This window comes from Mus pahari, chromosome 9 (assembly GCF_900095145.1).
Source record: "Mus pahari chromosome 9, PAHARI_EIJ_v1.1, whole genome shotgun sequence".
Classification (NCBI taxonomy): domain Eukaryota; kingdom Metazoa; phylum Chordata; class Mammalia; order Rodentia; family Muridae; genus Mus; species Mus pahari.
Genome location: NC_034598.1, coordinates 19,161,938 through 19,176,109, shown reverse-complemented (window position 1 = coordinate 19,176,109; position 14,172 = coordinate 19,161,938). Strand labels below are relative to the sequence as shown.

General features: G+C 40.8%; 1 protein-coding gene across 1 annotated transcript in view; it reads left to right on the top strand.

Moving 5' to 3' along the window:
* The first annotated feature begins 4,626 nt into the window (after positions 1–4,626).
* The window catches only part of Cep85l (centrosomal protein 85 like), a 108,259-nt gene continuing 98,713 nt past the window's right edge, over positions 4,627–14,172 (top strand). The window contains exon 1 of the mRNA XM_021204887.2: positions 4,627–4,967. Within this exon, the coding sequence (XP_021060546.1) occupies positions 4,895–4,967 (73 nt within the window). The 5' untranslated portion in view covers positions 4,627–4,894. The remainder of the gene's footprint in view (positions 4,968–14,172) is intronic.

Here is a 14,172-nt window from a genome sequence, read left to right as displayed (position 1 = left end):
GATTTGAAAGCTAGCTTTTTAGTCTGTTTGGCCATTCCTAGCATCTCTGGTCGTCCCACTCACCCCAAGCCTCCATCTGTAAAATGGAGTTTATACTAGCTCTTCAGGACAGATTATTTTGAAGATCATATAAAATCTGAAGCTGTGTGTGTAATAATGTAGACATTATTGAGATGTCTCAGATCATTGAAGTTTATAATTAAAGATTTTTTTTCCTTCAGTGACTGCTATTAACTATACTCAGGAGATAAACTCATTTATCACTCAGAACATTTTGACCTAATTCTTAAAGTTTTTGGACATTTTAGATTGTTAAAACAATTCCCTTGTGAACTAGTGCAGGTCAGCTCAGATGGTGTGTGTGTGTGTGTGTGTGTGTGTGTGTGTGTGCGTGTGTGTGTGTATGTGTGTATGTGTGTATAGAATGTGTGTTTATGTATAGTGTGTATGCAGTGTGTGGGTTTGTGTGTGTAGTGTGGGTAGTTTGTGTGAAACATGTGTGATATGTATATCATGTGTGTGTATATATGTGGTGTGTTCAATGTGTGCATATGAGTTTGTGTATAGTGTGTGTACTATGTATGTAGTCTGTGCAATGTATGTGTATATGTGTATAGTTGTAGAGTATGTACATGTGTGTAGTATGTATATGTGCAATGTGTATATAGTGTGGATGTGTGTAGTATGTGTGCATGCAGTGTGTATATATTTGCGTAAAGTTTATGTATGTGTGTATATATTATTTATGTATTATGTGTGTATGTATAGTCTTTGGTTTGTGTATAGTGTGTGTGGTGTGTGTAGTATGTGTATAGTGTGTCTATGTGTGTAGTGTGTGTGGTATGTGTATATAGTGGGTATATGTTGTGCAGTATATGTATGTCTGGTATGTGTATACTGTGTATATATATGTGTATAGTGTGTGTATGTGTAGTATGTATATGTGTAGTTTTTGTGTGTGGTATGTATGTATTGTATGTATATGTGCATATGGTATGTGTATAGTATATGTGTAGTATGTATGTAGTGTGTGTGTGTGCTAGTGCAGTGAAGGCAGGATTTATTTTCTTAAACCCCACAGTTTTGTCCATTCTGAAAAGTATCCTCCAGTATTTGAAAAGAGACAGGAAGGGGAATGTTTGACTCCTTAAACACCATCAGAGCTGCTGTCCCCTTTTACCGTAAGTGATCTTTCTGCTTTTCATAAGCTCTGTAACATGAGTTGGTGACTACAAGTTCCTGGGACAAAGATGTCAGGACAAACAGTTCTGGTAAACACTGATGTCCTTTGGAGACTGTCTGTTGACTGAATCCTGTCCTCCCGTCCCCTTCAGGAGCCTGAGAGCTGTGCCAGTCAGTGTTCTTCTGCTTTCCAGAGGGCACCACGATCCGACTCGAGGCAAAAGCTCAGGAGGCAGAGTTCATTTTCTGTACCTCCTGGAACAAGAAACCTTCTGGCTTTGCCCAGTGCATACTATCCAGCCATCTCTCCCAACTTTCCTTCCTCTATTTTGGTAGCACAGGTAGGACTATCCACACCAGGAGCTCACGGAATCACAGCCTAGATGAATGCTACTATTAACCTGGCCCTGGAGAGTTGGGTAATTATTTCTCAATAGTATTTCACCATAATTCCTGAGCTAATTAGTAACCACAAATGGCCAGGAAAAGAATCCAAATAGTACTTTACTCCGTTTAAACATGTGTGTACATAAAACATATGAACTACATAAAACATAAAAACTACAACCTATCTGTCCTACAGCAACTGATTTTTTTCCTTAGTGAGAAGTAACAATTTTATATCTATAGTGTGTGTTTGTATTACAAACACTACAAAAAATATTAAGCAATGAAATTCCTACAGCAAATCTTCAAGCTAGTGGTCTCTGTTACAACCCCAAATTATAAGTAAGGAAATTAAAGCACATATTATTCATGTTGTAATAGGGAGCCCAGTTCTCTCCTGTTTACTATTGGATGAATGAGTGTTAAGAACCAAATAAGATTTTCAAATCCAGCTTAGAAAAGTGTTCGTAGTTTTAATTGTTGAATGACCATTTGAGTCATAACAATGTATACAAAATTGGATAACTTGTGATTTCTCTTGTGGGAAAGCTTACAAATTAGGTCATTGATATGACCTTGACATATCAGAAATTTCTACTTATAAAGATTTTAGACTTCATCCATACATCCTTTTCAATATACTGGTAATTGTTTTTGAGGAACTGTTGCAATTATTTTTTTTTTTGACAGTTAATCCTATATTTTTTGTTGACAGTTTTTCCTATTCATCTTGTTTCATAAAATATATAGTTTTGTAAATTGAATAGGTCTTGACATTTACATTATGAGATTTTTATTATAGTATTAAAAATCACCTTTACCCATTGTTATAGCCTTCTTCAGCTTTCTTGCTGCTTGTCCAAACTGATAAGTTTGAATAAGGAAAAAGAAGTAAGAAAATCCAATGCGTCCTAAGGACAAAAAAAGTAAAGGAAGTCAGAGTGCTCAACCCAAGATTCGTACCATCCTTATGAATGCACCATTTACCTTTCATGTAAAAGATCTCTTACTAGTTTATGTGTACATGTATGTGTTGGACTGTATGAACATGTACCCCATGGTGCAGAGGCAAGAAGAGGGCATCTGAACTGGAGTTATACGTGATTATGAGCTGTCCTGGGTGAGTGTTAGGAATTTAATCCCGGTTCTTAACTGCTGAGCCATCTGTCCAGCACCAATAATGTCTTTATAAAATATTTTATCTTTAAAAATTTCACAGAATGGTTTTTGATTATATTCATCCCCATTGTTCCCCCTAACTCCTACCAGATGTACTCAATAATGTCCTTAACATTTTTTTTAAACAAGACATTTGTTGGGTATTAATTATATTTTTTAGTATCTACCTATGCCTTCTTTTTCTTCCTTCTTTCCTTTATTTTTCCTTTTCTTTCATAGACAAGACTTCATCATGTAGTTCAGGCTAGCTTTAAACTCTTCATGTTGTAATCCGGGTTCCTACTGGATTCCTGGTTCACTGGTTTCCATTAAGTGCTGGGATTACAGGTATGTACTGCTATGCTGTGCCAACATTTAATCATTTATGTAAAAGTAAAGAATTGCATCTATCTTATTAGCATACAGATTGTTTTCATCTTTAATGAATGGTAAAATTGTATATGTACCAAATAATTTATTAAAATAAATTTATGATATAAGCAAACATTTGACTTGAACACCATTTTATTTATGTATACATTCAGTGTTGTGTAAAAGTTTCTTGGACAAAAGGGGTTTTAAGGTTGTGAGTTTTAAATGGTTAAGAAACTCTAAGTGACTGGAACCTTTCTTTCCTCCTTTCTTTCTTTCTTTCTTTCTTTCTTTCTTTCTTTCTTTCTTTCTTTCTTTCTTTCTTTCTTTCTTCTTTCTTTTCCCCTTTTCTTTCTTTCTAGAAAGCACAGAGGAGGCTAGAGCAGGAGAACCAGGAGTTTGAGGGCAGCCTGGGCTACACATCAAGTTTCCAGCCAATTTGGGCTCTTTGTTAAACTACAAATTATGAAAAGATGTATTTGTAGATATAGTATTTTCAGTTTCGATATTTTTTCTTTGTGGAACTGTTAATGTTTTTTTTCTTTTTACCTCTCATTTTCAAGTGCCATTAAATAATAAGATACACATTTAAATCAGAGAAAGAACCATCTCGTTATATTGTCATATTTCTGTCACCTTCTAGCATCAGAATCATTTGACGCTTGACCAACATCTGAGGATTGGGAGAAATACCTGCAGATCTACAGGAAGGAGACTAGATGTATAACCACGGTTTGGTACATTCCAGCAAATGTGGTGAGTTACAGCACATTTCTAAATGTAAGCCTCACAAGCTTTAAGTAGTATTTTACATGAGGATTCATGAATATTAGGCTTTTGTTAGCAGTTTCCACAACAGGAAAAACATCACTGGACTCAAAGCCTAAGGGACTTGCCCTCTGGGTTACTTCTGATTGACATGCGGAGACTGCCTCCTTCTACAGCGGTTGACTGTGTTTAGTTTGTATCTAAATATTCAAATGATTATATTGCCAACAAGAGTAATTGCAAGAGGATGCTGTATTCCTTTGTCTTTTTCTCAGGATGTCTGCTCCCAGGAAGGGTGGGAACTAAAGTGGAGCAGGATTCCAAGATGTGGGAGGAAGGGACGTCCTCTTTTCTGTTCCCACCGTGATCCATAAACGGTGCTTGTGGAATGCATGACAACAATTTTAATTCTGATCTCCATTCTGCCGTCAGATGGCTAGCCCCACAGCCCCTTGATGCGGTTGCAGGGACAACTCGCACCTTTTATAACCGTGCCCCTAGAAAGCACGTATAGGAAGACAGGGGTTGGGATTAAATTACGGACCCTCTCTCAGCTTGAAGGTAACAGGATGAAGAAGTAGGGTGGCACCGGAGCGGCTTCAGGAGCTGTGGGCAATAGGTCTTTGGCTCGCCAAGAGTCCCAAGCCCCGCCTTGAGGCCCCGCCCCCAGCCCCTCAGGGCCCCGCCTCCAGCCCCTCCAGGCCCCGCCTCTCCCGGCCCGGCCCGCTGCCTAAGGTTCTGCCGGGCGGAGGGGGCTGAGAGAAGCCGCAGCTGCACATTCGCCCTGAGCCCCGGAGCCTGGGATCGCGCCGCCGTCACCGGGGAGCTACTAGCTTCCCCGGCCCGGGCCTCAGCGCAGCCGGCTGGGCCATGGCAGCCGCCGCGCTCCGGGGCCGTCGCTGAACAGCCGTTAAGCCCCCCGCCCGGGTCGGGTCCGCGCTGCCGCGGCCCAGGCTCCGCTCAAGTTTCCGCCCAGAAACCGAGGCGACCGCGGGCCCCGAGCTCCAGGCTCGCCCGCTCGCCCGCTATGTGGGGCCGTTTCCTGGCCCCGGAGGCTGGCGGCCGGGACAGCCCCAGCGGGGCCCGCAGCTTCCCTGCGGGTAAGGAGGACTGCGGGCGGGTGGGGTGGCGGCCGCCAGGGCTTCTCCGGAGTCCGCGCCCTAAGGCCTGCGACCCCCCCGGCGGGGTGACAACTCGGCCCTTCTGGGCCGCTCGGCCGGGCTTTGTTGTCCCTCGTGTGCTGTGCGTGGCTGCCCCACGCGGGACGCGGGCGGGAAGGTCGCTGCGGTGTCGCCCGCAGCCGCTGCTCCGGAGACGCTGCTGAGGACTTGGTCGCCGTCTGAGACCCCCGAGGGGGCGGCAGCTCTTAGAAAGCAGGTCGCATGGCTGCCGGGGCTCTCCTGGGTCCCATCAGAACCCAGCCACCTTCGAAACGGGGCTCAGGGAAACTGGGGGGGGGGGGGTTGTAGCTTTGCGGTGGTGGTAGGGACTGTTAGAATCAGACAACCATTTCATGCCTGCATCACCCAGAAGTTGTGTAGGAGCCACTAAATTAGAATAAATCTTCCCCTAACGTGGAATAGAAGAAGAAGAGTTGGCTTAACCATGACAAGTTATCTAATGATGACAGTCCAAAGGGCACTTTAATCTGAACTGAATCATGAACCCCTTTGAAAAGCTGAAAGATATATAGATGTTTTTTCTTCTCCCCCCAAGAGAAAAGGGCTACTATTCGTACGCAGAATTTCTCCTAAAAATTTAGGTATTTTGGGTACCCATGGGTGGTAACCCTGTTCTACAAAGTGTTAGAGCTTGACTTGTGTAACTTGGAGGCAGTTGTGTACATTTTGCAAGACTGCTCGAAAAGAAGCATTTTGTAGGAGTCCTTTTGTGGTATTCTCTGCCTTTTCGAAGATGCCAGGCAGGCACATTGCTACTGAAATTTTGAACAATGAAATTCTGTGATAGTGTAAATTCTAAACTATTAGTAGTTCTCAACCTTCCTAATGGCTGTGAACTTTAAAACAGTTCCTCATGTTGTGATGGCCCCAAACCATAAAATTATTTTCATTGCCACTTCATAACTGCTATTGGTATGAATTGTAATGGACATAGCTGAAATATGATTCTCATGAGAAGGTCATTTGACACCAAGGTGTCGCACGACCCAGAGGTTGAGAACCATTGGTTTAGAACTGTAATGTCTTTGTGTGTATATATGTATATGTATGTGTGTGCATATATATGTATAAATTATTCTTATGCTTTATTCTTTTATCCCTCCCATAATAGTTTTAGAATAGAGATTAGAATAGCTGTAAATTTAGTAAAAATATATGCAGGGAATTACTTTCTAAAATATTTACTGGTTGCCTTCAAGAGTAGACAGATATTTAGAGGTTTCTGTTGCTTACTCAGTTGTTGTGGGTCCTGGCCTGGAAGTGGCTTTAGTGATGGAGAAGGTACTCATTATCTCTGGGGGCCAGAGAGAGTGATTTCCAGCTATCCATATGTGTCAAAACCCATCTGTAATGTCTTTGTAACCTAACCTCTAAAATCTTACTCTTGGTAATGGCCCTTGTTGGAAGTACATCCCAGAAGCATTGTATTCAGTTTTCCATTGTTTTCTAAGAGAGCATTTCAGAGTTAGCATTTAAATAATTGAAAGGCTTCCATGTTACACTGCAGTTTCTAGACACTGACTATTCCTAGAATACAGAGGAAGAAAAATACTTTAAAAATAATATTTAGATTTAAGGGATTCAGACAAGATAAATCTTTATGTGTTCTCAGAGCTGACAGCAGTAAGTCATAAATCACAATACTTCTTTCCAATGAAATAGTGAAAAATTTCATCTGTACACTGAGTGTGGATTATTTGTATAGTAATGGTGATGTAATTATTTTCTCCTTGAGCCGATATAAATACTGAAATTATTTAAAATGAATTTTTATAAGTTATTTAGATAAACAAGTGTGTCATATCTAGCAAATGATCTGAGTGAAAGTCAGGATAACATAACGGCTGGTTCATGTGGAAAGCATCTTTTTCTTACAAATATGAAGAAAATGTGTCCTGGAAATACTGTATAACAGATATACCCTTTGGCTAATTCAAGCAATTTTAGGATCTATATGACAATAACAAAACAAACAAAGCAAAACACCCCAAAACAGTCTTCCTCCCCACTCCCTCTTCTGAGTACCTTAGCATAGGCTGGCCTTTAACACAAAATTGCAATGTAGCCAAGACTGGCCTTGAGCTACTGATCCTGCCAAAAACTCTTAAAGTGCTGGGGGGTGGGGGGGGAATCACAGACTTGTGACATCTGCCAACCCAGCCTCCTGATGGAGTGTATTAGCAATCTGTTTGGTTCTGAGATGGTAAATAATTTTCTGATATTAAAAAGCCCGTCTTTGTATGTACAAAGTTAATTCTGGGTGTTCTGAAACTGGTTTATGCAAATAGGTGATTGACTAAAGGGAAAAGCAAAGGTAATAGTGTCAGCTTTCTGCAGTGGAAAGGAAGTTGCTGCTGCCGTGACAGTGTGACAGTTAAGGTTGTCAAATGGGAAGAGTATGTATACTTTAGAGACTACTAAGCTGTCCTTCCTCCCTCCCCTCCTTCCCCCTTCCCTCCCTCCCTCCCTCCCTCCCTCCCTCCCCTTCTTCCCTCCTTCCCTCCCACCCTCCCTCCCTTCCTTTCCTTCTTTCACTCATTCTTTCTTTTTAGTATTTAGTTTTGTTTTGTCTTTATCCAGTATTTCAGGTTTATGGCTAAACTTGTTCTGAAGAAAAAAAAAAAAAAACCAAAATGAATGTTTTCTTACATTTCCATGCAAGGTCACATAAAGTCCTTTCCCTATACTTAAAATATAGCTAGATGGCTACTTTAAAATTGGATAAGTGGTGTGTCTTTTGACTTTACAAGTTATCTAAAAAATAACTTGTAAAAATGATTTTGAAATAATGTTGACTTGAATGAATGTATTTGTAATCACTCTTTTTCAGAATGTAAACTAGTATCAAAGTTAATTGAAAGATAAATCTAGAATTAGACAGCGATATTTTGAGTACTTCTACTTACAATAAATATGTTTCTTAAAACAGAACACACACACACACACACACACACACACACACACAGTTTTATTTTGTTTGAGACAGGGTCTAAATATGGAGCCCCGGTTGGTCTCAAACTAACAGGAATCCTCCTGTTTCAGGCTTCCAATTGCTGAGATTACAGGTATGAGTCACCATTCCTAGTTTTGCAAGACATATTTCAAAATTTAATATATCCAATCCTTAAAATATTTTGGAGTAGAATATTATACTTTTAAAACATGCTAAAAATGTTACAGTTAACAAGTTATAAGCACAGTGTCGCTTGTTCATTGCTTTAAGCTTTGGATTTGCATCTTCAGAGTTGATGTATCACTTATAAGCTGCTTAGTGATGTAATAATGATAGTGGTCATAGATGACAGCAAGTGATGTTTTCTGCTATGGTTTGGAGTTAGATGTACCTCAGAGCACTCTGGTAACAATGAGTGGTAACAACCCTGCCAACTAAACTCAAGTGGACATGTTCTTTCATAGCAGTCATTGGGCATGAGGGGTGAATTACAACTTCTGTGAAATGAACTTGATTAGTAATTGGAATTTAATCACTGCTTGGATTGAATGAAGCTGGTATATTACTCTGAGGTCAGGAAATAAATGGTGAGTTGAGCTGATGACACCTATTATAAATTTTTAAGGATGTTGTGAATAGAAAAGAAAGGTTTTAGTTACAGTTTTTCTGACTAGAAAAAATATGTGCACTAAGAAGATAATTAAGATGTGCAGTATCTTTAGATACTATTTTACTGAATTATAGCTTAATTAGTTCCTACGAATTATGCATTAAATAAGAGTAATCACCCACGTAACATTTAAACCCCAACATATTAACTATTATTACTGATTTAAGGATTTTTATATTTTCTGCTTTAATCTTTAAAAGTATTCAGAGGAGAACAGTTTATTGTGGAAGGTCACTAATTAAGATATAGAAGTACTGGCCATAGTTCCACCTATCTTTAATCTCAATGGAGTAGTAGAGGCAGTAGGATTGTAACCCATTAAAATCCAGCTAGGTTTACATAGTGACTACATCTTGAGATCCTGTCTCAAGAAACCTAAAACCAGACCAACCCAAAAAAATCCACACTCAATAACCTCCTACAAACACAGCACAGAATAGGAAGGACCGCAAATTGCTTTTGTTTGTTTGTTTGTTTGTTTTGTTTGTTTTGTTTTTCGAGACAGGGTTTCTCTGTGTAGCCCTGGCTGTCCTGGAACTCACTCTGTAGACCAGGCTGGCCTTGAACTCAGAAATCCCCCTGCCTCTGCCTCCCGAGTGCTGGGATTAAAGGCATGCACCACCATGCCCGGCATTCAAATTGCTTTTTATACTTATATTTTATTTTGCCTATTTTTATTTGAAGTAGAATAACATTGCTATCTAGTATGGTGCTTTCCACATAGATATGTGGTTTTTATTATTAAGTATTAACCATACGCCAGGTTTTATACAACACCATGTTATACGACTAAGCCAAAAAGTGAAGGTCCTTGCTGTAGTGGAACTTATATTCTGCTGGGGAGAAGATGGGCAGTAAAGAATACATAAGAAGCTAGTTCAGCTGGTGGTGTGTACTGGGAAGAAAAGGAAGCCAAAGAGTATGGGCAGAATAATGTTGAATAGCCTGGTCAGAGACGGTGCTGACCTGCTTCACGTGAAGAGAGGTGTATGAGAGTTTCAGGAATATCAGGACCCAAGCAGTCCTGGGCTTGATGGGCAGGGATGTGAGGTGAGGAGGCCCTGATATTCAAGGCTCTTTAAGGAGGGATTGATTTTGTTCTGGTTTTGTGTTGTTTGAGACAAGGTGTCACTTCTTATGTGTCCTTGGCTGGCCTACTTGCCCTGTAGGCCAGGCTGGCCGAACGGAGATCCATTTGGCCTCTGCTTCCCTAGACATCAAGGGCACGCACCACCATGCTGGGCTGGAGTTTATCCTGTGCAATGAAGTAATGGGCACAGGAGATGCTGCCGTTCATTACTTCACTCAGTGCTTGAAGCTGGCATTGCTTTGTGTATTAGGGACAGGTAGTGGACATTCTCTGTTATGATTATAAATCACATGTTGATTGTGTAGGGGAAGACATTGTGAAAAGGTAGAATCAAGAATAGCAACGAGAAAGCTGATTTTTGACACCATTGTTATTAGGTAAGAGATTCAGATTAGGGCAGTTACACGAGGTTTTGAGAGAAGAGAATAGGTTCTGAATATTGGTGAGAAATAAAACTGATAAGATTTGCTGATGGTTTGGTGGTGTCAAACAAGGGAAATGAATCTAAAGTGAGTTCCTAGTTTAGCTTCAGTAAGTATAGTGGCTTGTGGTTGCATTTTTCTGCAGTGTGAACTGTTGGAGGTGGTGAGGAGTACTGGGGGAAGAAGGTTAAGTGTGAAGTCTGATGTCTGTTTTAGAGTTCAGGTGAGATACTGAGTGGGAAGTTGGTCTATAAGTATAGGCCAGTGTGGAGGGCGCTGGATCTGGAGAGACAGGAGTTACCTGTATATAAATGGTATCAACTATGGGAGCAGGGTGGGTCACATGGAGAGATGATAGAAAAGATAGTGGGGAATACGGAGCGGCGACCAGACGACTGAGCCGTGAGACACCAGTGCTTCTGATCAGGTAGAGGAAGATGAATGCTCAAGAGATTCAGCAAAAGAAGACAGGGAAGAGTTGTAGAATCAGGATATGTGGTGTTTGGCCATCAGGCTCCTGATTTTTAGGTAATTTTTAGGTAATCATCAGGTAATTTTAGCTAGGTCAGAAGAAGACGGTTGAATGCCACTGACCACTGTCAGTGGGGGGTTTAAAAATACTAAACTGGCAGAAATTAGCTCATTTCATTGCATAGAGACTGAGTGTTCAAAAAATGTTGGAGTTCTTAAGCTAAAGACACCACCTCCCTGGGCTTGCTGGCAACCTGACCTCCAGTTTCAAAGTAGAGAAGTGACCAGGGTTTGTCTAGGACTGAGTTTCTTGGGATGGATGCCTTGACTGATTGCTATTTCTCAAGAGTATCTGCCTGCTGTTAACAGTGTTCCCTCTTATTGGAATAGGAGACCCTCCCTCCCTCCCTCCCTCCCTCTCTCCCTTATTAGAACAACAGTTTGCTGTGTAGCTTTTGCTGGCATGGAAATTACTGTGTAAACAATGCTGGCCTGGAATGTATAGAGATCTGCCTGCCTCTGCCAAGTGCTGGGTTTAAAAGTGTGCACCATCACATTGGCTTTGTTATTAACTGTTTTCTAAAATGATACATGTAATCTTTTACTACTCTGTGGGTTCTTCTTTTTCCCACCCTTTATTTCCTCCCCGACCCCCCCCCCATTTCACCCTCTATCACTAGATAGGAAAGAAAAGATAGAGAGGAGAGAAAGATAGGGATCTCTTAATCTAATTTCCTTCTTCTTGTTTCTTCTTTGAGCATAACTAATAACAAATAGCAGCCAAAAACCTTGAATGACCACCAACCACCAACCCTGCCTCTCGGGGCATTTACATACCCTCTGAAAAGTTTCCAGAATTCCAGATATCACACAATTGCAGAAACTGTCTGCAGCTGGCAAAACCATGCCTCGGCTAAAGCACGAGGCAAATCATAGTTGGCTGCTTTGGACAGTTCAAAGCAGTCCCATATTATCTTCACACCTGGGATTAAACCAAAAACATTTTCTTATACTATTTCTGTGTTTTTAAAGAAACCAAAATTCCAGAATTCTCACTACATTTTCCTCCTCCTGGTTTAGCCATTACTTGTGTTGAGTCTAGAAGGAAATTATAAACAGACATTTTCTTTTTTTCTTCTTTATTTTTCTTGGATATTTTATTTACATTTCAAATGTTTTCCCCTTTACAGATCTCCCCTTCAGAAACCCCCTGTCCCATCTCCCCTCCCCAACTTCTATGAGGGTGCTCCCCCACCCACCCACTCCCATCCTCCCACCCTGGCATTCCCCTGCACTGGGGCATTGAACACCCTCAGGCCTGAGGGCCTCTCCTCCCACTGATGTCCAACAAGGCCATCTTCTGCCACATATGTGGTCAGTGCCATGGGTTGCTCCATGTGTATTCATTGGTTGGTGGTCCAGTCCCCAGGAGCTCTGGGGGGGTCTGACCTTAAAAGACATTTTCAGTGAAATACATGCTTTTTGGGTCAGTAGCCAAGATTTTCAGGAGCCTTCTCTTGCTCAGTTCTAGTCTTTATCAGTTTTGATGGTATCCACAGCTTTTCATTTTCTGTGGGACTATAAGCAAATCCATGTCCCCAATGCAAAATGTTCACTGGCTTCTATTTTGTTAATACATCTTTATAGTATATAGGGTGATTTAATTCCACTGTTTTTTGTTTTTTTCTATAACTTTGGTGATTCTCTTTCTGAGTGTTGAGGTTTTTAGTTCTTCAGGTTGCTCCTTGACTAAAATGGCTTGTTATGTTTGTTGAGGAGTCTTGAGCTGCCCCCCCCCCCATTTTGTTTCCCAATGGCAAGAAACTGCCTTGGATATCTTTTGGATCTGTCCTCCTGAACCCAATGATGGCCTTTGCATACATACCCTGGGAAAAGTAGTTATTCTTTCTGGTTTACATTTAGAAAAAAATCATTGCCCTTAGAGATGTCTCGTTTACAATATTTTTTTGCAAATGACTCTATTTCCTACAGTTAAAGCACTGGGCATTTCAAGATCTGAAACTTTTGGTGGCTTGGTCACATTCTCTTTGCAAATGACCATGTTTTCCACAGTTGAAGTGCCAGGCATTTTGATGCCGTGCATCAGGGTCTGGATAGGGCTTTGTTTACAGCTGAGCCCAATCTTTGTGAAACTGCAGTGAAGGTTACTCCAGAGCCTCTTATATTCTTTGTAAAAGAGGTGAGCTTTCAACTTTTCTCTGACCTGAACACCTTCTAGCACAAATTCTTTCCCTCTTTCCTCCTGTGGGAAACTCTTGGGCTCCTCAACTTTGTGCCAGGCTCTTAAAGCTGCTAAATGACATTATTCTATAATAACATCATCAAACTGAATCAATTCTTGTATTCCAAAATACCAGAATTGTTGCCCTTCACCCAGCAATTGATCTTTTACTATATCTGTTCCACTTGCTCTATTTTACTGTTCAATATTCTTGGCCTCTTCCCTCCACCATGTAAACCATTGCAATTTTAACTGGCCTATAGTATAGTTGTTAGCTAATCCCTTGTAGTCTTTGGGACTAATTCTATTTTGGGTAGCCCAGTTACTTAGAATATGTTTCATATAAGGTGAGTGCATTTCATATGAAATAATAGCCTCTTTAAAATGCCTTAGATCTATCATTTCTTCAGGATACCATTTTATCTCATCATAACCTTCTTCTATACTATGAGCATATACTGTGCAACTACTGGGAAAGCTGATGGTGATCTCATAACCCAGGGTTGCCCCTCCTTCAACTCTAGCAGTGAGGCTAGTTCAAGACTAATTCTCTTTTGAAACAGTTTTGTCAAATTGCCTTTCTGTTTTTTCAGCTTTTCTCTAACCCAAATGCCCTCCAGCAGTTTGATGACTTCTTTCCTCCTGAGGGAAACTCCTGGTCTCTTGCTCAGTCACTGGGACTGAGCTTTTTTGTTCTCTTCCGTTTTGGTGCTTCTTGCCTCCCAAGGGCTTCCATCTCTACCCTAAACCTTTCTAGTTGCACTACCAACTCTGCAACCCTTTCAGAAAAGAGAGTAGAGTGACCCCTTTGTTTCCCCATTCCAGCCATTTTTTTTTTGGTTTGTTTCAAAACCACCACCCCTATTTCTACCTGCAGTTTTCCCCAACTGCTTAGCCATTCTTCCGTCCTTTTTATTTTATTTTTTATTTTGAAACAATATATGAAGAAGAAAAAGGGGAAAAGAAAAGAAAAAAACAGAAAAATCTCCTCTGGGAGCAAAGCAGGACATATCCCAGTGGTAGGAACCACATTTATTTTTGCTGGCATCTTGGAAAAAAAAATCCATTCCTTTGTGTCCTGCCATTTTCTCTATGGCATTTGAAGTAAATTTCTCATTTTTATCAAGTTTCAAGCCGCATATTGAGGTGTCATTTGTAACTAACCTTTTATTATTTTGTGGATGCTTCTTTTCCCCACCCTTAATCTCCCTCCTAGATCGGATAAAAAGAAGGATAGTGGGGGAGAGAGAGAGAGAGAGAGAGAGAGAGAGAGAGA